Source organism: Sitophilus oryzae, unplaced genomic scaffold (genome assembly GCF_002938485.1).
Source record: "Sitophilus oryzae breed Bouriz unplaced genomic scaffold, Soryzae_2.0 scaffold_1740_pilon_pilon, whole genome shotgun sequence".
Taxonomy (NCBI): domain Eukaryota; kingdom Metazoa; phylum Arthropoda; class Insecta; order Coleoptera; family Curculionidae; genus Sitophilus; species Sitophilus oryzae.
Genome location: NW_022146436.1, coordinates 509685 through 537282, shown reverse-complemented (window position 1 = coordinate 537282; position 27598 = coordinate 509685). Strand labels below are relative to the sequence as shown.

General features: G+C 32.7%; 1 protein-coding gene across 2 annotated transcripts in view; it reads left to right on the top strand.

The window, feature by feature from the left end:
• LOC115881802 (dual specificity mitogen-activated protein kinase kinase 4) overlaps positions 1-27598 on the top strand; it is a 40635-nt gene that overhangs the window by 345 nt on the left and 12692 nt on the right. Inside the window, exons 2-7 of one of the 2 annotated variants that reach the window (XM_030899470.1) lie at positions 2590-2782; positions 6184-6213; positions 19527-19636; positions 25377-25564; positions 25615-25822; positions 25938-26029. In XM_030899470.1, coding sequence (XP_030755330.1) covers positions 2590-2782; positions 6184-6213; positions 19527-19636; positions 25377-25564; positions 25615-25822; positions 25938-26029 — 821 coding nt within the window. The remainder of the gene's footprint in view (positions 1-2589; positions 2783-6183; positions 6214-19526; positions 19637-25376; positions 25565-25614; positions 25823-25937; positions 26030-27598) is intronic. The other variant, XM_030899471.1, reaches the window with a different exon arrangement.

Genomic DNA, 27598 nt, shown 5'->3' with positions numbered 1-27598 from the left:
TTTCTAAGATATTTAATGCAGATATTAACATACACAGGGTGGGCCATGAATTAATTTTGACAGGTAAACAATGATAATTTATTTTCAATGAAATTGGCATACAAAATTAAGAGAAAATACAGTTAAAAACATTAGTAAACTACTACACAATGTATTTCATATTAATAAACATCTTATTTTTTCTACAGTTAAATCTTAATCTAAGAGTTAGAAAATTTAAATTGTAATTTGAACAAGTAGTTATGCAGTTTTTGCGAAAACAATTATGGGCTGTTATAGGCTTGGTGCATTCTCCGCCGGTGCTTATTTTTTTAAATACGGACCTGCATTTTTTATTTCAGATTTTGAAAGAACTCGGTCTCCTGACTACAATGATATGCTACACTTAATATTTTTTTTTGTTTCGGACATTTGAACACAATTTATTTAAACTAAATTTCAAGTCCGGCTCTGTTTTTTTTAAATATTTAATATATTCATCCTTACAATATTGATAAGCTTTCTAACTTAACCATGACGTGGAGTAAAACATTGAATATTGAAAATCAAATTCAATAAAATAATAAAAAATAATATACAAATGAATATGTTACTTCACGTCAGTTATAAAAGCGAAATCAATATATCTCAACATTTACAATAAAGAGTACAAAAGGGCTATAAATAAAATTGAACGAAAAATAAATTTGTGCCGTAGAGCATTAGAAACTAGTTTGTAGAAGTTTATTTATTTATAATAACTGCGATGAATATTACGCATATTATTAGATCGCACACTAAGATTTCAAATTCACAATAAAAAAAATTAAAAATAATATCTTTAAAATGCTGACCTGGATATAATTTATTAATTTATTTGAATCTTCCAATTGGCTTTGAATCTTTCAATTGGCTCGATTTTTCTTATTCAATGTTAATTAGCGCTGATCAATATTGTTGCGATGAATATAATCAGATTAAATAATTAAATTAGATGCATATGAGAGCGTCAAAATTAATAAATGTAAAGATAGTATGAACAGAGACAATGGCCCAAAACGCTCAATTTGTAGATATTAGTTTAGTTTTAATCATCTGCTGATGATGCTAACATGGTTTAGCGAAACGCGCGTCCAGCAGTGGCGGCTCGTGACCCGTGTGGCTGGGTAGCAGGGTTCGGAAGTAGTTAACTAAGACGCAATTTACCTGATTAACTACGTGTAGTTTTTCTTCAAAAACTACGTCTTTTCCCGTTCATTAACTACATGAAAACTACGTTAATAAACTATGTATTGATATTATGAATAATTTTCCTTTGTTTGAGGTGTAATAGAGATAATATGATGTAAATATTATATTTAAAGCCATATTTCTTCTGTTTTCTTAAATACATTATGTGTTTTTAAAGCCTCAACTTATTATAACCTCACCTCAAATCTTTGACATTTGAAAGTTACATACATAGGTTACATAAACTACACCCTCTACATAAACTACATTAACTACATGTAATGTAGTTTATGTAGTTTTTAAAAGTAACATATAGTTTCCGAACCCTGCTGGGTAGGCGATAAAATTTTAGTTGTGTCTATTTGCCCCCCCCATTTCATAAAATAAAATTCGCAAAGAGATTTGACTTAGCCGCTTTTATTAACATATCGAATTGAAATAGCACACTGAGACTTTTTTGTAAAAGTTTTAAATGGTACGTATAATGAATCATATGAAATATCCCCTTAACGAAATGTGATATATCCCCTTATGAAATATCGAGAATATCCCCTTAACTTCTAAGCCTACCAAGCCTCCACAACTTCATGCGAAGGCAACCGGAGATTTTACCTAAGCCCCGCCTTAATACGATACAACTCCGACTTACGTCGCGTCGCTACCGCACGATGAGTTAGACATAGACAGAAGACTGCCGCATGCCGTACGTCGTACATCGACTCTGATAGTAGGCGATGTAGAAATCGCCGAACAAAGGCACTCCAACGGTCAAAATTATTTTGTTTTCTAACGCAGTGGCACAGCGTACGCCAGCTGTAGTGAATATTTTAATATACACGACCACAAATATTAAAACAATATTGATTATTAAAACACACTTCCCTGTATTAACAGTATTTTTATGTATTGACAACATCAATAGTAAATAATGTAATGTAATAAACCGCTTAAATTCTGCCAAAATCTTAGGGTAGGCGCCGCCTACCTTGCCTACCCTGACGAGTCGCCACTGGCGTCCAGTGTAAAAGTAAAAGTGTTTGGGTGTATTGTGGTGATTTATTGTTTTATTTTGCTGTTATAACACCGAAGGTCAACAAGGCCCCCAACTGTAATACCCAATTATATACCTACTTATTTCTTTTCCTTTATCTTTGCAATTAGGTGGGTATGTGCCCCTGTGTTTTTTGGGACTGGATGCCACTAACTGTTTCTAGGGGAATAATTATTACGATAAAATTGCCCTGATTAATTAGATTTTTAATAACAAGGTTAGATATAAAGAACCTTTTTGAGATTAAATATTACACAATTATGAAAACTACTAGAATTAATTATTTTAATAAATAATGATCTATTTATTTTGATATTCAAACATTGCAGCACCAAGAAAACCAATTTTAAAAATGGATTTTCCACAACCAAGTGGTACAACTCCTTTTTCATTTCGTCCTTTGAGTGGAACACCAAACCAAACCCAAACACCAACAAGTGAAAAGACAGGTGCGAGCACAAATAGACCTAAAATGAGTCTGCCAATTACTGCTAAAAAGGACCCTGTTATTTTTAAGACCCCGTAAGTACCTACTTGTTTATTTAAATATAGCCTATATATGCTAAATAGAAAGAAATTAATATTTCTGTTTTTATTAATTAAAGAAATCAAAGTAAATTGATGATAATTATTAAACTTAAACTAGCAGACCCGGCCACGCGTTGCTGTGATCAGTGATGGGCAAGTACCCGGTATCAAATATATTTAAAGACTATATAGCTAGTCAGGCACAGAAATTGAAGCCACATTTTTGAGATGGAGCTATACAAAATCCACATAAGTCTGTCCTTTTGGTTCAACGGCTTTGAACTACGCAAGCCTAAGAAGTGCTTTGCGATTAGTTGATTTATTTCATATTAACCAATACAAGTAGTTTCAGAGTTTCTATATACTATGTAAATCAAGTTAGCGTCTTACTGATCGCCCCTTTACTTATAAATTTAAATCTTCTCCTAGGAGATGCAAAACCTTGTCGTTGGTTGGGAACCTCCTTGTCAGGTGCTGGAGGAATCTCCTCTAGCACTTTAGCTCGGTCTAAGAAGCATCTCATTGTCTTGTCCCTAGCTGTAGTGGCTAGGGAATTGCACCAAGACATATAACGATGCCGGACGGGGCCACTCCTGTCCGTCATACCAGGCACCCTCTACTGACTCGCGGGTAGAGGGTGTGGGGGGGGGTCTTTGCTTAACCGCCTGGACCAAGAGGAGACAACCTCACCAAAAACGTAAATCCTACGATGGCGGGACCAGGTCAAGGGGATGCGTGGCTAGATAGAGGACTAGCCATTACTGGCCTCAACCTTGGGGCATCAGGGAGCATCCCATTGTATTTACTCCTTACTTCTGCATCCGGGGCTCTGTAGAAGTGGACCAACTATCCCTAGCGACTCGTGGGAACACTATGAGATCTAGTATTAAAAACACCACCGGTGAAGCTGTGGGGAAGCCCCCTAGCGACACTGGGAACATTACAAAAGTGAAAGTTCCAAGGGACCAAATCCAAAGGAAACTACAGGAGGGGCGACTGACACTTGCTTAGGATCATCCTCCACAAGTGGCACACAAGCTACCACCTTCTCCAGCAAGGATCGGGAGCCTACCTCTAGACCCAATAAGCGACATAAGCTACCGAAACACTCTAAGCAAAAACACTTCTCCGAAAAGGGGAGAGTAAATAAACCAAGAAACAACCTGACTCATCTCCATCAAAGGGCAAGAGAGGGAGCGAGAACCTCTTCTCCGGCATCGGCAGGGAGAGAAAAAAGCCAGGATGGTCAATACAGTACGTCATATCCAAGGAGGCAATAGAGAAAGAGGGATATATCCTCTTTTATAGATACGGGACGACACCGGTATCAGGTCTAAGGAGATATCAAGTAAAGAGGTGGAGAAAATGGAGACAGATCCTCCAGCCTCCACCTCACGGCTTCCTCAGCCGGAGGCAAGCTCCTCGACTGTGAAGAGCGGCACGGAGGGCCAAACGCCAACCGTGGAAGGGTGTGTACCCTCGGAGGAAGAACTGTTGTCAGAGTATGATGGGAAATACCCTGTCCCCTCTACAACAGGGATATGATGAGTTATAGATTGTGTGATGACTCAAGGAAGGGGGGCACACACAATAGATCTTTAAGGTCGCAGTGATTAACCCCCCTCTTACTCATTCTACATTCTACATAAATTTAAATTTAATTTCTGACATATTTAAACAAAAATAAGAAAGGGATAGATTTATCTATATTTCATGAATATATAAAATAACAGGTTGAAATAATGCCATTACCAATAAAAAAGTAATATATTATATGTATATTATTAATATTTAGAGTTTAAAATAGTGCGCGGGCAGGTGACAGCGCTCAGCGATGAAGTAGACGAATCAGATCGTTTTATTTGGGGCGTACGCATAAAAATCGCGTTGAACCAAAAGAATTACGCAAGATTGATATTCCCATTTCATTTGTTTGGCTTTACTTTCCACTCATTGTGTAAATGGGCTATTAACCATATAGTCTTTAAATATATTTGCCCGGTATATTGAAATTTGGGTAAATACCTAAGTTTTTGCACCCCGTATATACCCAATTATACCCTCTATATACCCGTACCGGTGAGTATGATGAGTATGATTGGGTAATCATACTCACGTTTTTATTTTAAGGTATCCTAACAATTTTTAAAAACAATTTGTTAAATTAGAATTATTGAATTACTAATAAAATCGCTATTAAAAAATAGTGGATGATGGTAGAAGGCAGGGGCGGATACAGGAATTTATTTTAGGGGGGGCCCAAAATAAAAAGTAATGTAGAATATGCTTTTTAGGGCGCCATTTTTAACAAAAAAGCCTAATATTTAACACAATTTACAGATTTTAGGGGGGGAGCAGGGCCCCATGTTCCCCCTTCTGTATCCGCCACTGATAGAAGGGTGAAAATTTAAGGGTGTATCGTTGATTGAAGAAATAAGAAAATGCGCAACCTTATGGACGATTTCGTGGCACAAAACCTGTCCGAGTTGTAGGTGGCGTTACCGTCAGCCTGTCAGAGATTTAGTTTAGCTCTGCGCCGCTGCGCGTTGATAGCCGGTTAAAGCACAGCGAATAAAGAATACTGAATACTGTACCATTCTTCCGCTTTCAGTCAACAGAGTGAGTGGATGCCGGAGACAGTGTTGCCAGAACTACCAATTAATCCGTATATTTACGGATTTTGTGTACATTACGTTAATAATACGGATTTTCTATCATTAAACAATTTAATATAATATTATATGATTTAGCACAGAACGGCGTCAAAGTTGGCTTGAAAATGAAGATTGCTGTTATTTCATATGTAAAATATTATGGTAAATGTCACTATAATGGTAATCGTCATGTCCAAGCCAACTAAACGACTTTTTCGATCATACTACATATTCGGCACCTGTAAAAGAATTTTTTACAGGTTTAATTATTTTTGTTGTTTATTATTTTACTAGGTTTGACACGAATAAATTTTCAATACATAAACGCGGATTTTTCATCCAAAAATATTTTCGTTAAACATATTACATATATTACACATTTTAATATGGCAACACTGTTACTTTCAGTTCCACACCATCTTCGATATGCCTTCGCTGGCCGAGTTAGACTTGTGTGTTAGTGTTTTATGCGATGGCCGCAGAACGATTGGTGTCTCCACCGCACAGCACTTGAGACGTAAGGGGAAATCAAATCAGCCTTATCACGAATTCGCCTATTAGGTTGCGTATCTTCCCAATTCTTTCAATCAACGGTTGAATGTATTTTTTAATGCCACATCACATAAAAAATAAAATAAAAAATTTTTTCCAAAAAATAAAATGATGATTGATTACATGATATGTGATATTAAATAATAATGAACGATAAAAAAATGGATTTTGACTGGTATGTTTTTACAGTATACGACAAGTTGACCGAAGCAGAACAAGGTAAAAAACATTTGGTGTGTTTGAATTTGTGTTTGATAGTTTTTATGTGTTTTAACTATGGTGTGGTAAATATATTTCTACAGGTTGTTTTTGATCACAGAATAAATAGCTAATAAGGAAGACTTCCTAAAGTATTTATTCTGTGTTTACACTAACCGTTTATTTTTGTATTGGAATATCACATTGAAGTTGCAATTTCTTTTAATATAATAAACTATTATTATGTTATGTTATGTCAACGGACTAACTATAGTTTTATAGTGCCGTTCAAAAACTTGGGAATATGCGGGAATAATATATTTTAGTTATTCAGAATTTTTTAAAATATATATAAGTAAAAGTTAATAAAAAATTTGTTTATTGTGACAAGAAAATATATATTTAACTGTTTTCTTTTTAAAAACGCAACTGTTTTTAGAAATGTTCAATAATCAATAATTTAAGGATGAAAACAACATAGAATTTACTTTCAACCCAATATAATGCATAACACATATCTATCATTAAAGTTTTATGATCAAGCAAGCTCTGACTTTGACAGTTCACAGTTATAAAATATTAATGTAAATTCTTATAGGCTTGGTTCTTCGTCGGTGCTGCCACCATCGGAGAAAATCGCAAACAACCGGTATATATGCTACAGCGAAAGTCGGAAATTCAGTGATTGTTAACATTGACTAGGAAATACTAGCAATTACGTATTGGACCAGTGAATGTGGTATTTTAAAGAGATTTGTCGACTTTTCCTAGTCATTTCTAACATTCACTATATAGTAAAAATAACATTTATTAAAGGTTGCCAGTAAAAGTTATTCTATTGTACAGGGCGAGTGTGGTGAGGAAGAATGTTGGTGGAAAGAACAATAAAACTTTTAAGAATATTGGATCACCTCAATTACAATTACAATAATTACCTTAAAATTACAATTTACTTCTTTTAGTATATTAAAAAATTATAGAAAATAACGACACATAACATTAATAAACATAAGATTACTTATTGGTACAAGATTTTTTAATAAAGTTCTTCATGGTGGACAAAATAAAGTTTATTTAACTTAATTTTTAACAGAAAATTTCTTCCACAGGGAAAATACAGCACAGCACTTTTTAAAACGATAACAAAACAATTATACATAACCACAAACAAAGCGAATTTACGCCAGATGTCTGTCAACGTTGCCAACGTTTAGCCCAATTTAATGTTATCCTTAAGCCGCGTCCAAGCTACTCGAACAAAACGTTCGCGAACATATATAATTCACACTATATACTCGTAGGAGCAGGTCGTAAACGACGGCACAGCCCATCGCATCGGTCCCGAGGACTGAGGTGCGGGGAAGAATGCGACAACCAGTTTGCTCTATGGATGCGTTTAGGTAGTCGCTGTTTTTTCGAGTACAAGCATTTTATTAAATAAATTAACCGGTAAACAGTTTAAGAACTTTTGTCGTTGAAGAATCAATATTTAGCAGGCGGAGGATCACAGGGGTAGATCTTTTGGTAGATTATTCGTTATAGTGTATTTTTAAGACCTGTATTCATTTTCAGCCGATTCTACCAGGTGTTTCTCAAAAGGGGCTCACTTTTTACTTTTTTATTTTTTCAGATAATACAACGAAATTTGGTTTCTTAGTATATGACATAAATCGGGATTGATTGACGTATTCAATTACCTTCGGTCGCTTCCTGTTTCACCGGAAATGACTACAACTTTGTATTTTTAGATTGTATCCTAAATATTTTTTACTTTATTTGATAGAAAATGACATTCTGAATAGAATGACATACCATACGTCAATTTTAGACAATTCCAATTAAATAAAAATAGCATTTTAAATTTCAGTCTAGAGTGCCAAGACTGAGTTAAAACTATTAATTTGTAATCAAAGAACTTTGGAAACATATATTTGATCGTGTAATTTTTTTTCGTATCCTTTCATGACCGCTTAAAAGATGCCCAAATCGTATTTTTAATGATAACTCAAATTTTTCAAATGGTACGAGGCTGATTCAGCATATTTGGAAAAAGCATTTTTACGAATAATTTGCTACCACATACTTGGTATTTAGAGTAAAATTGTCGTTACTCGTTACGTTTATTTATGGCCATTTTTAAATTGAAAATGTCAAAAGTTGACATATAATATATCATTCTATTGAGAATGTCATTTTCTATCATATACGGTAAAAAATACCGAGAGTACCATTTAAATCAAAAGTTGTTGTCATTTCCGGTGAAATAGGTAGTGACCGAAAATAAATGAAAACGTCGATCAATCCTGATTTATGTCCTATACTAACATACCAAATCTCGTTTTTTATCTAAAAAATTAAAAAAGTTATAGAAGTGAACCACTTTTCAGAAACACCCGGTATATTTATTTCTAAAAATATATACACCCGGTATATTCTTTTCATTTCCGGTGTCAAACTTCCTATTAAGTAGTAATTTTTAATATCAGAATCCCATAATAATTCCGGTTTTTAATAAAAATAATCATAAAGGTCTTTATTAACAAAAATGAAATTATATGGACGAAGTCTAGTTACATAGCTATTCACACTCAACGCACAATAAAATTAAAATGATAAAATCTTTTCTTTGTGTAAACAATTTAGTTGTAAATGTTTTTTACGATCCCAGTCAATAACTGCGTCTCCCATTGTCGAATGGTCGGTAAAAAATAAAAATCACAGATGGACGCCCGAAATTAAATGAGACCCTTCCAAGTGTCCGGTACAATGTCCTCCGAAATGCACGCCGTTCGCTCCTTTTGATTTACCGACACCCGTCGGAAAAAGAACGCGCGCGCTCTAGCATAGGCAGACGCACGCTCTGGCGTACAAGCTAGCCGTTCGGCGCCTCGCGCTCCTTAATAGGCCTAGGCTAGCTGTACTTGTTGGCTTTATTATTTATAAATCTTCCTATCTCACAATTTTCACTTAGTATCTGTTTAATTATATATGTTCGCGAACATTTTGTTCGAGTAGCTTGGACGCGGCTTTATATTGCCTATTATTTAACTTATCGTTAATTATTCTTATATTTTACAACATGTGGCAACCGCGCTAACTGAATTAAACTCACTGCTATCGTCCAGGGAATGTTAGCATTCACTAGTAAAAGTTGGTTTCAAAAATAGCTGTTGAAATTTTACTGGCGTAGTCTAGCAAATCAGTGAATGTGAGCTTTTAACTTTAACTACTAATTGATAACAATCACTGATTTCCAACGTTTACTGTTACATATACATATACACGGATTTAAATAGCGAGTATACGAAAAATTTATTATAAAATTATTCTAAAAGTGTTAGGAAGTATAATTTCTGAAAATTATAAAGATAAAAATAAACAGAGGAAATATTTTGATATCTGCAGAAGGTCTAACTTGTATTATAATTTATTATTTAACATAATAAAACTTTTTAGATGAGTTCAACTAGAGTAGCAGCATAGTTTTACGCACCAATTTTGCTAGTGGAGACATAACTGGGGTTATTTCGGTTATAACGATTTTTTTAAAGGTACATAATAAATTAGATTTTTAGATATTCATAAAAATTTTAAGCACTAGTTGATTAAAACAAGTATACCGTTAATATTGCAAATTATAATTAATCCTCTCATAGTATATGCATATCTAATTTTTTGATTATGTAATGCGCACTTTGTTTACTCAGTTGTTTCGTCGAGCTGCTTGAATCCATTTTTGCGTTTGATCAATCGTGTGAGAAGTTGTGAAGCTATAAAATGTTGTTTCGGGAGGGTTGAATATCCGGAAAAATCGAGTTATTGAATATTATTGCACCCAACAACCACGTAATTACGCCCTCCTTTATGTGCTAACATTTTCTTGACAATTTTATTAACATTTGAAATGAGCCGAAACAGCATTACATCACACAAACCTCGTGCCTGAATGGTTTATATTTTCAATAACTGCACTATTAAAACCAAAATACTTAAATATTCCGACCCCAGCACTCGATCGGCATAAATCAGAAGTTTTCACTGTGTATTTCACGCAGTTCTGATGTTGATAGCATTGAAATAATATTAAAATCGTGGCTTTGTTATATTTAAATATTTTAGTTTTTAATAGTGCAGTTTTAAAACTATAAATGCACCAAGCCTATAAGAATTATGTGTCCTAAGCCAAGGCATGCTTGATCATAAAACTTTTTATCGCACTATACATTTAGGAAAGTATCGTATGGCTGAAAAAAACAGCGTCAAGTGTGTTGTCAATGACATTTTCCATATTTACATAAAAATGACCATCGAAATAATCATCGTGACACTTGGCCTTAAGCCGGAGTCTCATGCATCCGAAATCCGATGACACGTCGCGACGATCCGAGAGTGCTCCTGTTGGTCGAAATATTTTGACACCAATTTTTATCCGATATTTTTAACTAATCGTCCGACGTCGTATAAAGTTAAATTTTGTTTAACTTTTGTACAATATCGTGTGTTTTTTAATCTAACTTTTTTGAAAACATTGGTTTTTAAAAACAACTTTAGTGGGAAGTGGGCAATTTCGGGATATTTGGCGAGGAAGTTATTTTTATAAGTGTTTCTCTCCAATAATACATGTAATTAATGTTGATACTGTTGATAGGAATGACAGGTCTAAATGTCAAAAAGTGTCAAAACTGTCATATTTTGGATGTATGTGACAGGCTTTTTTTATTTCACAGGATAACTTCAAATTTCAGATGTCGTACCCATAAAATAATAAATACAAGAAGAAGTGTCAAGTCAATGTTAAATTATGGAAACAGCGTGGCTGCCTGGGTAACTAATTTTCAGATATGGCGGCTGGGACATTTGACATGACATAGACATGACAATTTCAATTTTATGAAATTTATTTCCGTTTCCGGTTTTTAATGGCGGGCTGTTCAGGAGGTTTAAATGAGGGTTAATATACTTTTTACTCTTTCTAGTAGTAAATAATACAACAAAATTACTCAAAAATATTTATTTGGAATTTAGAACAATGTAAATATGCAAATCAACACAATTAAAGAGCTATAAACCAATAAACTACTGTATCAATATTAAATATTTAAATAATATCAGAGATGCTGTGTTAAAGCGAATTAGTAAAGTAACAGTGCATTGACTTACAGAAACTTGAAGATAAATAAATGTTTTCACAGCTTCACGGATAAATAACTGGAAGCAGGAAAAAGGCAACCGGAACCCACACAAAACCTGGAATCAAAAAAAATATGTAAAAAATATAAATATAGGTACCTACATAAGACTTTTGTGAATTAAATCAAACAGGACTTGAATGAAAATAAAATGAATAAAAAATATGATACATATACATCTAATACCTCATTTGTATTTTAAAAATAATCTACATACATAGATTTATAGCATTATTGCTATGAAAATACATAATAGGTACCTATGTGATATGTAATTACGCATTTCTGTTCATCTTGTAGAAATTTAACGTAGGCTAATAATAGTTCAATAATCATAATTTACCTTGTATAACTTGCTTTCAATTGCTCAAAATCACCGATCAGTCTTTAAAGTAGAGATACGGAAAAATCCTTGAAAGAATATCCCAAGATCCTTGGGTTTAAAGCTAAAAAAATATAAAAACAGTTAATATATTACCTATTTTTACCTATAATATGGCCCATACCTGCTACACGCCGAAACGTCGATTTCATCATTTTCTTCATGTAATTAATATCATATATACTTTATTAAAGTGTTAACAAGGAACTTTATATCAAAAAACATCTTTGTACTTATAAATTTCAGCCGAAATATCAGAAACAAACTTCCAATCAAATCTAAACGGCAAAAATTAAAATGGCGCCCGACCTTGCCAGAGGCCTCGGAGCTGACGCTGACACACAGACAAAAGACAAAAGAACAGGACGCCGACGTGCATAAAAATGTTCCGTAGCAGAAATTGACAGAAATCATATAGAAATATTCAGATTTTTGTCTAGGATAGTCTAGAAGGCCATGCTTTCTGCCTGGGTAGAACCGCGCCACAACTGTTTCCAATTTTCCGGTTTACTGTCACCCCCCTGGTCGTACCATCGGATTTCGGATGCATGAGACTCCAGCTTTAAATGACGGCCGTGAGACGGACGTAACGCGCGAGCCATGCGCGAGCTAGTGAGAGCAAAAGTGATAGCGGCAGTGTTGCCACAGCATTCGGGGTAGATCTACGCCTTTGTAAAACAATTTAACCCCGCTATCTGGTGATAATCTATAGGATCCCCGATGAAAAATAAGCTTGTGGCAACACTGGGTAACGTTCTGTACCATACGCGGTTAAGAAAATCGCTATAATAAACTTGATATTGTACTAGATTTGTGTGCTAGGAAGTAAATTTTTATGCATATTTTCATCGATAGGTTTGTAGCTTCTGAATAACGGTCTAGGTAAAGCATCAACCTCATTTGCCAGCTCAGAATTAGAATTTAGAGTTAGTAACTCGCATTTTCATTGGAGAACACTGTCATATTTGTTTCAAACCTATAATCAACGAGAATATTCGTATAATTTAATAAAATTACTGTAAATCGCTATAAATAATGAATTGTTTGTAATTGAACTGTAATTTCTGTATTATTAATCCAGGGAATGATGGAGATAACAATTGTCATTGATTAAAATTTTATTTTAAGATGAAACCATAGATAAATGCAACAAGTTTAGATTGGAAAGCCCGTAAAAATTTTAGGTCGCGAAATTATTTTGGGTCGCGACCGTTATATACGATCTGGCGCTGCTACAGCGGTCGCTAACAACAACGGCAAACAAAATCAGAAATAATTTTCTCTTGTCAAAGTCAGAATCTTCAAAAATCATAATGATCTTTCAAAATCTAAACCGCTCTCATTAAAGAAATTCCGAAAAGTGTTTATAGCGTCCATTTTCAAAGTAATAATTGCTATCTTGTGAGTTTAATTCAAGTGTTATTTACTCCAACCGGTGATAATTGTGGAAAAGTGGCATTAAAAACTTAAAAAGCTGTGCTGTGAACTGTGAACTGCAAAAACCATCATGGATCGTGGCATAACGTCGGTTTCCAATGTTTCATAGGTATTTCATACATGCGTCCTTATATAAAATAAAGTCTCTTGTATGCAACACACTGTCTTTTATTTATAAAATTAAACGAAAATAATAATAAATTTGAATAAACAATATTTGGCGATATAATTCCGGAAAAAGCCGAACCGCTCCGAAATTTTCAGAAGTTTTGGGTCGCGACCGTTGCAAGAATAGCGCCAAATTAGTGTTTACATTGTCCTTATGGGCACTTTCCAATCTAAACTTGTTTCATTTATTATGGATGAAACGTTTGTTAACAACATACTGACAATTCGAATAATGAATTGAATAATGACAAGACAAGGGACATCTGTCTTAAGTAATGAAAGCGATTTAGAGTGATAATTTGGTTGTAATGTAAAATCTGGAGTGACTATTTTGATTATGCAAAAGAAATACATATTCTATGAGTTTGCCTAACGATAACATTAATTTAAAAATAAATCCCAACATGAATAATGAACAAAACATTTAAACAAAAACAGACCACAGTCCACACAAAACAAATTGTTGGTTAGTAGCAGTTAGTAGAAGTCAGAGATATAAGGCGCATTCAGTACACACACTGGTTAGTCCACCGGTGTAGAAAATTAAAGTGAATGCCAATGGTAACACACCGGTTGTGGTCACCGATCATTTGAGAGCCTACCGTATTTTGTTTCCGGTTTATTTATATATCGGTCGGCGCAGTTTGTCATAATTGTCACCTATCACATTTTTTGTTGTCTTGATCGTTCAATAAAAAGTAATTGGTAGGTATTTACCGGTTGATACCGGTGTGTTTACTGAATCCGCCCATAGATGTAGTAGTATTTTGGTTTAATGGCCACAGCTGCCAGGCTATCCGGCCGATTGATAGAATTATCGTTTTTTAATAAAAATTAAAAAAAAACATAAAATTATAAAGCTATAATAGTATACGGTTTTATATTAACTCTATTTTTTTAAGTTTATAAAAAGCATTCATAAAAAATATATATCCTTCAAATCCTTCAATTTAATAGATGTTAGTAAGAAGGTTCACTTCAAATATGCGTACATAGTGCACACACAATTTTTGTTATGAACTATTTCTAGAATAGTTTTTTACAAAGAACAATAATTTAAAAAAATCTATTAAATATATTATATTCTTTATAGTAAACAACTGCGATTTAAAAGGAAATCTACTATTCGTACTAAATTTTTAATGTAACTAAGATAGTTAGTTAACTAAGATATTCCAATATTCGTAATAAACTGTTGGGAGTTAGGTATTTTATATTTTTTGTGATTTTCCGACTTTTAGATTACCAACTTATAAATTTATGTCTTTTGTAATAGTGTGAAAGTAATATATTCGATTAGTGTATGATATTATACTTATTATTACTGTAAGATGAAATTATAATACCAACAATTAAGAGGAATAGATCATATTTTAGGTTTGTTACTTTTGAAATAATTTGTAGATTTGAATTGTGGTTAAAAATATATAAAAAATACTAGGTACTGGATAATGCTTATTTCCATTTAACTGGTAATAACTATTTAGCAAAAGAAAATTTATTTCAGTATTTTTTGATAAACTGAGAATTTTAAAATTTTGTAGATTGTTATTTGGTAGTTGGTAGTATTTTATTTTCATAATATTTTTACTGTAGGGTACAGTAAGTATGATGAGAAACTTTGATGAGAAATAAATAGTAAACAGATAATGATTGACTTTTGATGATAAGACATTTTACTTTCAACATTACTCTATGTGTTGCCTGTTATCTTCTTCTTTCTTTAAGTGAAAGCTGTGAAAGACTTAAGCATCATTCAGAACCTCACAATCTCACAATTAGTGGGATAAATTAGTGGTTTTAATTACACCATAGATAAAATTTGACTTATAATTACACTTTCTACTTTTTAGTTTACGATCATTTACAATGTTTAAAAAACACAATTAAAATTAATAGAATATCCTAGCAACAGCTTGCGTTAGTCAGTTGTATCCATAGAGAAAGCCTAATCTTTAGCTTATAACATAGACAAACAAATAAAAAGAGACTGACAAATCTCATGGTAAAGAGTAGGACCGCGTTCCCGTAGCTCAACTCAGAATAACAATTTTGAAACCAATTAGCAGGACCATGGCAGGACGTACATCTTTATTTATATCTTTCTTTATTATGTGTGCTTTATATGAAAAAGAAAGAGATAGGTATAAAACGTATCGTAAGACATTATCGCACATTCTGGCTGGCGGAAAATTTAAATTAGCCATTAATAGTAGTATTCTTTCATTCTGAAACTGAAAATTTTCATTTAAACTGATTTATTCCCTATACCACGTAAAAGGAACGTGGTGTAGGGAATAAATCAGTGTAAGTGAAAATTTGCAGTTTCTTTCAGAACGAAAGAATACTACTATTATAAGGAAAATTATAAAAAAAAGCAAAAATTGTACTGTTTTATTAACATATTTATTTATACATAAAAATAAATAAACTTTTTATAATATAATAACAAAAAATAACAGTGTTTATTCCACCTACCTACCAATTTTAAATGCAGAAGAACTGACTGTTGCAGGAAACGATCGGCCAATTTTTTTAAAGGCCATTAAAAATCTCATTTTCGAAAAAACTGCCTAATTGCAATATAGTGAATATCCAAGCAAAGAAGACTTTACGAGAATCATGATCCTGAACCATATTCAAGTTTAGTTTTAATCTTCTATAAACCAGCTATAAACTACCTACCCAAAAAAAGAAAAAAATTAATTGTATTAATTTGTTATGTTAAGGGAGGTTCGAAATATTTTTGACACTACTACTTCTACTTTTTTCTTAATAAGATGATAAATATAACTACTTACTTTTATTTTACCGGGTGTCTTTAACATATCTATCAGAGAAAGGGGGCACCAATACATATAAAAAATAGATGATAATGGCTCCTGCAGCAAATAAAATAACAAATACCGTATGATCGAGAAAAAACGGCGTCAACGATGGCTATGAAATGAAGATCGCTGTCACTTTATATGTAAATTTATATGGGAAATGTCATCGATCGTCATTTCCCAGCCAACTGGACGCCGTTTTTTTTTTCGATCATACGGTAGTATAACCTAAAATTATAAGTAACAAAATATAAATACCTATATGGAACAAAGGAATTTGTTTCCTATCCATATTCATAAGTCAATAAAATGGAGAGTTTAGAAAAAAAGGTAAATCGCCAAAAGAAAAATTAACAAACATGACGAATTGTCATGATGTTGTCATCTTGGTTGTCATGATGACGAAAACGAAAGGCGATTGTTCTAATTTCTATTTAGAAATTACGTTTTATATGGCTGCTTCTTTTTCTCTTGTTATATTAGAATGAGATAGTGGGCCCAATAGACGTAATGCGCAGATCAACATAAATAGAACGAAATTTTCTAAGATGGTTCTGAGTTGCGCTACGGGAACGTTGTCCCTCTCTTTGCCATTTAATTTACCAGTCTCTTTTTTATTTGTTTGGTTTGGTTTCTGACCACAATTTCTCTTGAGGGAAGATAATCAAAGGCCAAAAATGTATATGATTAGTGGAAAAGTCAAAAGTTTGATAACTTTCTATACTAATTGAACATGTCTACCATTAATTTTGACGTTCCGAATGCCTTACATTGACATTAAAAGAACAAACTTCTACGCTAATTGAAACCACTAATTTCGAGGTTATGAATGAAGCTTTAAGTTCTTGTGAATTATTTAAATTACAAATAATAAGATTGTGTTATTTTTTCATATGTAAATTTTCCAAATCTCTGTTTTTTTCATGATATTTTTGATACTGCCGAAATCTAGTTTGTATTGTCTCTTTACGTTATATTATATAAGTATGTCTTAGTTCTTATGTCTTTGTAATTTAATTAGCTTACATGTTTTTCACTGTGATAGTGACAGGTTGATATGTGTTATTTTTAAAACATATCAAAACAAGTATATATTCTATTATTATTTAGAACGTATACCTTTAATATTTTTATGTTTTAGCTTTTATTGGATCATATAGTACTTATGATTACACAGTATTTTGTATTTTTTTATTGTGTATTTATTTTTGTGTGAATTTGCTCATTTAACTTTTTAATGGTAACATATTATTTTAATAATATATCTTTAGAAACGCAAATAATGCATTATAATAAGGCATAAATTATTATTTCTTATAAACTAAATATTTATTTTTAGATTGTTTTTATTTGCACAGACTGACTAATAGTTTCAAATATTTTCAACAGACATGGAAAAATTGACAGAAATAACGATTTGCACATGACAGACAACAATGAGGAAAATGCATGTTTTTAAATAATGGTTTTAAAAAATAGTTCATATAATTACAAATTGAACAAAAAAAATCGTTGATATCGGTTAAGAAATGCCTCTAATATAAAATAATTAAATATTGTTAATTTAAATGGCCGGGCAAACGCTCTCTACCGCGCCTTGCCGCTGTGACGTCACCCGCCGTTCTTCTGGTTGAGTGGAGCCAGACGCGTGTTTATTTTACACAGTTTGCTTTAAACGCTGTTGAATCCGAGTCAAATTTTTAGTTATTTGGGTTAATTAATACATAATTAGTAATTAGTGGTATTTATAAATAGTAATGGATGAGCGGAAACAGAAAAAAATGGTCTAAGGCCATGAGAAGAGATGAAAAGAAAAACGTTAAATTATCCTCTATTTTTACGATTTATTGTTGTGAAAATCATTTTGATGTAAGTTCATATATTTATGTATATTGTCTTACATAGGTATATGAAATTTGAATGTACAGGGTTATTCATTATATTTTGACACCCACATACAGCCTTAACTGCAAGTTTTAGAAGAAAACATTAAAAAAGTTGCATGGTTTTTCATATACTCTCTTTTAAAATTAATTCTAGATATACAGGGTGTCTGGTCCAGAAAATTGTAGGTATTTTTCGCTTTTCAACTGTCATTATTTCGTAAACATTTGAAGATAGGTATAGGATATTATACATGAAATATATCTAGAATATCTAGAAATTTCCAAAGAATCAAAAATATATAGGGTGTTTCACTTAAAAAAGTAACTTAATTTTGGCGTTTGCTTATGGGACACCTTGTATAATATTTTCATTACTGATAAACAATTTATTTCCTATAATTTCTTAAAAAAACAATCTTTAAAAATAACAAAGGTAAGGGGGTGTCAATATATAAAAAAAATTTTCCACGTACTAAACAAATATTTTTGTCTCTTTTCACTTCTACATAACCTACAGCATTATCTCCATACGTCTCCCTACCTGATCTGAAAAATAAGTTTATAACATTAATATTTATAACTATATAAAAGTTCGTAACAGTATAGGTACCTACTTATACTTCAATATGCCTCAGTACTACAAAGAATAAATGTTACATACCTCTCTGTTTTTTTCCTCGTAATTCAGCACCGATAAATTGGGAATTTGTATTTATAAAAGCAGCCAACATAAAAGCATCGACTTTTGGCAAGTTATCTGATTGTGCTTTTACAAACCCGGAATCTGCCATTACTTAAAAAATTCTTAGAACACTCAACACATACAAATAATAACTGCACAAAAAAGCATAAAATGCTCCTTCAATCAACGCTAAAAGCAATAAAAATGTCTTAGTACGCCACCTAAATACGTACATAAACGGAACACGTCTGGCTGCTGCTGGCCATAGCGCGTCGACGAGAACGGCGGGTGACGTCAGACCAATAGAATATCGTTTCAATTCGCGAGGCGTCGTTTGCGTTGTCCATAGTATTTTAATGGCCCGTTTTATAAAATTGTGGTACTGCTTTCAAGAAAAAAGTTTTTTTTTGCATTTACACATATTTATTCTAATAAATTGAACAGTTTCTGGCGAAAAATAAAATATATGCATCTTCCTCATTGTTATATTCTCTTGTTGGACAGACTATAGTTCTTCTTATAATTAATTAATTCATCATATAAATATTGTTAAAGGTAAATAATTCTAACCTAATTATCTGCAATTAAAAAAAAGCTCAAAGTACGTCACTGGGTATCCACATTATTTCTTATATTTGGCATTAACACTAATATTAATTAATAAAACTATATATATTTTATTAAACAGCATCAACACAATCTTTTTTATTTATTAATCATCTAGATGTACTAAGATATTTACTATTTAGTGTTTTTTTACAGAGAACCAAAATTGAAAATATCACATTCAATGAACTCTTCTGGTAAATTACAAATAGGAGGCACAACATACGATTTTACGTCTGATGACCTGCAAGATTTGGGCGAAATAGGTACAACATGTATATTTATTATACTAAGGGCTGGCAAAGGTTAGTTTTGGGTCGAGATTTCCGTATGTATGAAGAGTACAATGGCGTTTATAATGTACTGAACAAAAAGAGAACAGTAAAAACGTTGCTAAACGTATGAAATAAACCGAGAAACTGTGCACATTGCTAAGAGACGTGGAAGACAATCAGTGCTTAAAATTAGGGAAGGGTGTCCATCATGTGTTCAGCTTCACGATTTAATTACGTCTCGTGATACTTTATTTGTTGATACTTACGAGGCGTTTTAATTCTCCCTATAGCTTGTAAACTTTTAAGTGCAAGTTAGAAACACTTGCACTTTTGGTAAAAATAAGTGGAATTGAGTTGGTATTCGACAGTGGGGGCGCTATTAGAACTCAAAATTAGCGCTATCAGAATTCAAAAATCGATATTTCGAAACCATTAGAAACAATTGTTTTTATTTTTTTTTTCAAAAACTTCCTTAATATTTCTGCTATATTTTCTTCGAAGGCAGTATGTGAAAATCTTTATAAATAAAAAAGTTAAATGATTGCTGAAAATTGCTATGCACTAAAAGTAAATGGATGGGTTTTTTAAAATTTTTGAACGGAAAAAAACTGGTCTATCGAATTTTTCTTATATAAACATCTCGTAAAAGATTCGTACTTCAAATAAAAAAAAAAGTTTTAATATCTTTCTCGAGTTATTACGTGTTATGCGTTCAAAAAAGTTGAGTTTTTAAATTATCGCGATTACTGACGTTTTCTCGTTATAAAAAAATGGACACCCTAACGATATCCTTATAATTCCATTTCAGATGCTCAGAAACACATCTAGGGGTTTTATCTAGTTATCTTTTCGATTTTTTTTAAATAAGCAGTTTACGATCGTGATTTTACTTGATAGGGAAAGGTGTACCGGCGAAATGTGACAACGCCGCAACAGCACACCATAGCATTTGTCTCACTCCGACTTAATAAGATCCCTATGCGATTTACTTCCACACATGTAAATACCCAAAAGTAAGAGTTGTCAGCACGGTATGTATTAGAATAACTTACATTTATATAGTTAAAAGTCCATGAAGTCTGAAACTTTGGGGCAATATTAATACTGATTTTATTGCAACACTAGAGCATTTTTCGTACTACTTATATTCTGAAAGTGAAGAAGGCTTGGCGGCTCACGTGTGACGTCATCAAGAGGAGGCGATCGATGGGCGGAACTCTGTGGGTACACACTGCATACACACAAAAAATAAACTGGGGAAGTAATTCTGGTCATTATTAATTTTGGGAAAAATTAATTTTTTACATAAATATGGTGTTATCTTAATATCTTCTTCTGCAGTTCCAAAAAAAAACAGATTACACGAAACCCAAATCTTGGATTCGCGATGTTTATTAAAACAGGAATACATAAGGCGCTTATAATAATTTGTTACAAGAAGTGCGTTTAACATCTTATTTTGAATTTTTCGTCATATTGCAATTGCAATGTGCGCAATTGTATTTAAGTACAATTTATTAGTCATGTACTTAGAATGATATATACAATTTAGAAATGGAATAATGTATAGAGTATTTTATTTGGAATAGCCAACTAAACATTTAGTTCTAGTGTACCCGGAATGGGCTTATTGGAGTGGTATCGTATTAACCGTTCTGGGAGTTTATGCGAACCAGCTTTATATAACCCTTCTCCTACCGAATACCTTTTTGTGAAAATAAACCAACAAATTAGCTTTAATAACGATAAAACGCTAAATCACATTAATTCAAACTACTTTGGCCGCTGCGAACTGATTGAGGCACGTGACGAGTGGGTGTGGCCTCGTCCTTCGTTACAAACTCTAAGGCCTCATCTCTAAAACGCCAAAAGATTTTTTTTTTGAAATTTTAAGAGAGCAGTTATTGTAATATGTAGTATCCAAAAACGTTTAAAACCATACATAAAATATGGACAAGCCTATAGTTCTCAGAGACTGTCTTATATTTTCAGATTTTTCTTAAAGTACTTTTTCCTATATCAATGTAATTTTTAGCAGGACACCTTGTATAGAATTAATATACTAAGTGCTGGAAAAGGTTAGTCTTGGGTCGAGGTTTCCGTATGTAAGAAGAGTACAATGTGTTTATAATGTACTAAACAAAGAGAGAACAGTAAAAACGTTGCGAAACGTATGAAATAAACCGAGAAACTGTGCACATTGCTAAGAGACCTGGAAGGGGTTATAGCAGATTCGTCGCGGTCGACCGGTCGACCCAATCAGTACCTCAATACTAAAATTCTAGAGAAGGGTGTACATCGTGCGTTCAGCTTTACGATTTAATTGCGTCTCGTGATTTGTTTATTAACGAGTCGTAATTTTCTTTATAGCTTGTAAATTTTTAAGTGCAAGTTAGAAACACTTCTACTTTTGGTAAAAATAAGTGGATTTGAGTTGGTGTTCGACAGTGGTCGCGCTATTAGAACTTCAAAAATCAGAATAGAATAAATTCAAAAATCAATATCTTGAAATCCATTAGAAACAATTGATTGTATTTTTTTTTCAAAAACTTTTTTAATATTTCTGCTATATTTTCTTCGCAGCCAGTATGTGAAAATCTTTATAAATAAAAAAGTTAAATGATTGCTGAAAATTGCTATGCACTAAAAGTAAATGGATGGGTTTTTAAAATTTTTGAATGGAAAAAAACTGGGCTATCGAATTTTTCTTATTTAAACATCTTGTAAAAGATTCGTACTTCAAATAAAAAAAAAGTTTCAATATCTTTCTCGAGTTATTACGTGTTATGCGTTCAAAAAAGTTGAGTTTTTAAAGTATCGCGATTACTGACTGACGTTTTCTCGTTATAAAAAAATGGACACCCTAACGATATCCATATAATTCCATTTCAAATGCTCAGAAACATATCTAAGGGTTTTATCTAGTTATCTTTTCGAAAAAAATTCTTTTAAAAATAGGCGGTGTACGATCGTGATTTTACTTTACTTGATAGGGTAAAAAATAGGTGTACCGGCAAAACGGGACAACGCCGCGACAGCACACCATCGCATTTGTCTCACTCCGACTTAATAAGATCCCTATGCGATTTACTTCCACACATGTAAATACTGATCCAAAAGTAAGAGTTGCCAGCACAGTATGTATTATATATGGGGTCTCGTTGAAATAACTTACATTTATATAGCTAAAAGTCCATGAAGTCTGAAACTTTGGGACAATATTATTAATACTGATTTTAATGCAATACTAAAGGGTATTTCGTACTACTTATACTTTGAAAGTAAAGAAGGCTTGGCGGCTCACGTGTGACGTCATCAAGAGGAGGCGATAGGCGGAACTCTGTGGGTGCACACTGAATACACACAAAAAATAAACTGGTGAAGTAATTCTGGTCGATATTAATTTTGGGGAAAATTAATTTCTTACAAATATATGGTGTTATCTTAATATCTTCTTCTGCAGGTGCAAAAAAAAAGTCGCAGATTACACGAAAACCAAATCTTGGATTCGCCATGTTTATAAAAACAGGAATACATAAGGCGCTTATAATAATTTGTTACAAGAAATGCGTTTGACATCTTATGAGTTTTTCGACATATTGCACAATTAAATTGTATTTAAGTACCATTTATTAGTCATGTACCTAGAATGATATATACACTTTATAAATGTAATAATGTATAGAGTATTGTATTTGGAATAGCCAACTAAACATTTAGTTCTAGTGTACCCGGAATGGGCTTATTGGAGTGGGATCGTATTAACCGTCCTGGGAGTTTATGCGAACCAGCTTTATATAACCCTTCTCCTATCGAATACCTTTTTGTGAAAATAAACCAACAAATTAGCTTTAATAACGATAAAACGCTAAATTACATTAATTCAAACTACTTTGGCCGCTGCGAACTGATTGACGGCACGTGACGAGTGGGTGTGGCCTCGTCCTTCGTTACAAACTTTAAGGTCTCATCTCTAAAACGCCAAAAGATTTCGTTTTGAAATTTTAAGAGAGCAGTTATTATAATATGTAGTATCGAAAAACGTTTAAAAACATACACATAAAATATGATGGACAAGCCTATAGTTCTCAGAGACAGTCTTATATTTTCAGATTTTTCTTAAAGTACTTTTTCCTATATTAATGTAATTTTTAGTAGGACACCTTGTATGGAATTAATATACTAAGGGCTAGCAAAGGTTTGTCTTGGGTCGAGATTTCCGTATGTAAGAAGAGTACAATGTGTTTATAATGTACCGAACAAAGAGAGAACAGTAAACACGTTCAAATGCATGAAATAAACCGAGAAACTGCGCACATTGCTAAGAAACGTGGAAGGGGATATAGCAGATTCGTCGCGGTCGACCCAATCAGTACCAGTACTAAAATTCTAGAGAAGGGTGTACATCATGCGTTCAGCTTTACGATTTAATTGCGTCTCATGATTTGTTTATTTATTAACGAGTCGTAATTTTCTTTATGCTTTGTAAATTTTTAAGTGCAAATTAGAAACACTTCCACTTTTGATAAAAATAAGTGGATTTGAGTTGGTGTTCGACAGTGGTCACGCTATTAGAACCTCAAAAATCAGAATAGAGTAAGTTCAAAAATCAATATCTCGAAATCCATTAAAAACAATTGAATGTAGTTTTTTTTTAAAAACTTCATATTTCTGCTATAATTTCTTCGCAGACAGTATGTGAAAATCTATATAAATAAAAAAGTTACATGATTGCTGAAAGTTTCTATGCACTAAGGCCCGTATTTATAGTCGCGTCTCGAATCTGGGTCTCAGAAAAGACCGACAAAAATAACAGGCTTACTAGGCGCGTGTACACGGGTTGGAAACGTAAGCCTTAACGTAAGCCGTTGGTAAGCCTGTTATTTTTGTCGGTCTTTTGCATTTCGTGACTGGAATCGCACTTTGAGACTCGACTATAAATACGGGCCCAAATACGTTTAAATAAAATATACGGAGGGTACCGCTTAAATTCCTGTCCCGATATTGAAGGATGGCTATAGAATTTCAATGCATTTCCTACATAAGTCTATCCTTATGTTGTAGGAGGTTTGACTAAACAAGAATGAACTTATGTCCTGAAACCATTCAGACTCGATTTTCTGTCCTTCAATACTGGGAAGTAAATCCTCTCACTGCTCTTATGGGGAGGCCGTCGTATTAAACATTTAAACGTATTTGTATGGGCCTAAAAGTAAATGGATGGGTTTTTTAAAATTTTTGAATGGAAAAAAAACAAGCCTATCGAATTTTTCTTTATTGTAAAAAAATCTGAACTTCATAATAATGTCAATATCTAAAGTGGTTCTTGAGTGACCGCGTGTTATGTGTTAAAAAGTTTTTAAATTATCGCGATTAATGACGTTTTCTCCTAATAAAAGAAATGGACACCCTAACGATATCCTTATAATTCCATTTCAGATGCTCAGAAACGTATCTAATGATTTTATCTAGTTATCTATTCGAAAAAAGATCTTTTAAAAATAAGCGGTTTGCGATCGTGATTTTACTTTACTTGATAGGGAAAGACGTACCAGAGAAATGTGGCAACGCCGCAACAGCACACCATCGCATTTCCCTCACTCCGACTAATAAGATCCCTATGCGATTTACTGCCACACATGTAAATACCGACCCAAAAGTAAGAGTTGCCAGCACGGTATAATTAATAAAATTTTAAGTATTGAATATATTGAAGTATTGTGCTATTTAGGGAGAGGTGGTTTTGGTACTGTAAATAAAATGGTCCATAGAAAAACAGCAACTGTGATAGCAGTAAAGAGGATCAGATCCACTGTAGACGAAAAAGAACAGAAGCAACTGCTTATGGATCTAGACGTTGTTATGAAAAGCAACGAATGTAAATATATTGTACAATTTTATGGCGCCCTATTTAAAGAGGTAGGAAAATTAGACTTTTAAATAAAACAATGTCTTATCTAGATTTTTAGGGTGACTGTTGGATATGTATGGAATTAATGGATACATCTTTGGATAAATTTTATAAATTCATCTACGAACGACTGAATAAGAGGATACCAGAGCCAATTTTAGGAAAGATTGCTTTAGCTACTGTTAAAGCGTTAAATTATTTAAAGGAAGAATTAAAAATTATTCATAGGGATGTGAAACCAAGTAATATCCTGTTAGATAAAAATGGTGTGTATAAAATTTAAATACTTATAATTTTTTTCTTCTTTAAATTAATGATTTATAAAAATCATGATTATTTTGAAAATATGTTGGAATAGTAAAAAATATATATTATTTTTAGGAAATATAAAATTATGTGATTTTGGCATTTCTGGTCAATTAGTAGACTCAATAGCAAAAACAAAAGATGCAGGATGTCGGCCATACATGGCGGTGAGTTAAATGATTTGATTATGTTATTCTTTCGTGATTTTTAGTTTGCTAAAAATCTTCAAAATTTGTTTTCCTGCCCAGGAGAATGCACTGAAATTAAAATAGATGGAAAAAGTAGGGTAAGGTCAGGACAATAGCCCAGAAAGCTAATTTTACATAACTTTGTGTTTCAAAAAGTAGAACAGGTCATTAATTATAATAAACTTTACCCTTAGATCTACTTTTATTACAATTAATATCCATTGGCATAATTTTCCATGACAAATTATCAACTTCCCAACAGTTTTTAAATGATATAATACTCTTTTATGATGGGAAAAAATATCTTTTCGTTAGCACACAAAGGACAAACGCTATACCGGGTGCGTCTCAAAAGTCTCAACACCTATAACTTTTTTATTTTTTCACATAAAACAACGAAATTTGGTATGTTAGTATATGACATAAATTAGGATTGATTGACATATTCTATTGTTTTCGGTCACTTCCGGTTTTTTTCGGAAATGACTACAACTTTTGATTTTTAAAAGGCACTCTCGGTATTTTTTTACTTTATTCGATAGAAAATGACACTCTGAATAGAATGACATATCATATATGTCAACTTTTGACATTTTCGCATATGGTTTATTTGAAATTATAATATGCGGTTTATAACGAAAATTTGACTCCAAATACCAAGTGTGTGGTACCAAATCATTCGTAAAAAAATACTTTTTCCAAATATGCTAACGAGCCACCCTCGTTCCATTTGAAAAAATTGAGATATGATTAAAAATACGATTTGGGCATCTTTGAGCCGACCAGGACAAGACACTAAAAACATCAGACGATCAAATCTATTTTTCCAAGGCTCCTTGATTAAAAATTGGTGTTTTTAACACAGCCATGGCACTCTAGATTGAAATTTAAATTGCAATTTGTTTTTGAGCGAATATGTCAAAAGTTGACATATGATATGTCATTCGATTCAGAGTGACATTTTCTATCAAATAGAGTAAAAAAATACCGAGGGTGCTATATAAAAATCAAAAGTTGTAGTCATTTCCGGTGAAACAGGAAGTGACCGAAAACAATTGGATACGTCAATCAGTCCTAATTTATGTCATATACTAACATACCAAATCTCGTTTTTTGATCTGAATAAATAAAAAAGTTATAGGGGTGAGCCACTTTTGAGACGCACCCGGTATTGGCTTATTTTCAGATTAGTTACTTGGATCCTCATGTCCATTCATCAAAGACGATGAACATGAAAATATTATTTAGCACAAACATCGCAAACTAAAAACCTAATAAACAATTTTATATCGAATATAGAAATCAATTTAATGTTCTTATCTATTATCGTCCAAATCCATGTTAATAGATAATGAATATTTTGGATTTTCATCTTTTATTTTTAAATATATTTTTGGAACTGCTGATTTTAGTAATTATTAAATTAAACGAAGTAAATTTGCTAAATTTTACTCCCATCGTGCTTAATGAAGTTTCACTCTCTACGCGGTTAAAATAATACTAATTTGCTTTGAATAAGAAGACTAAGGAAGGAGCATATCAAAAATC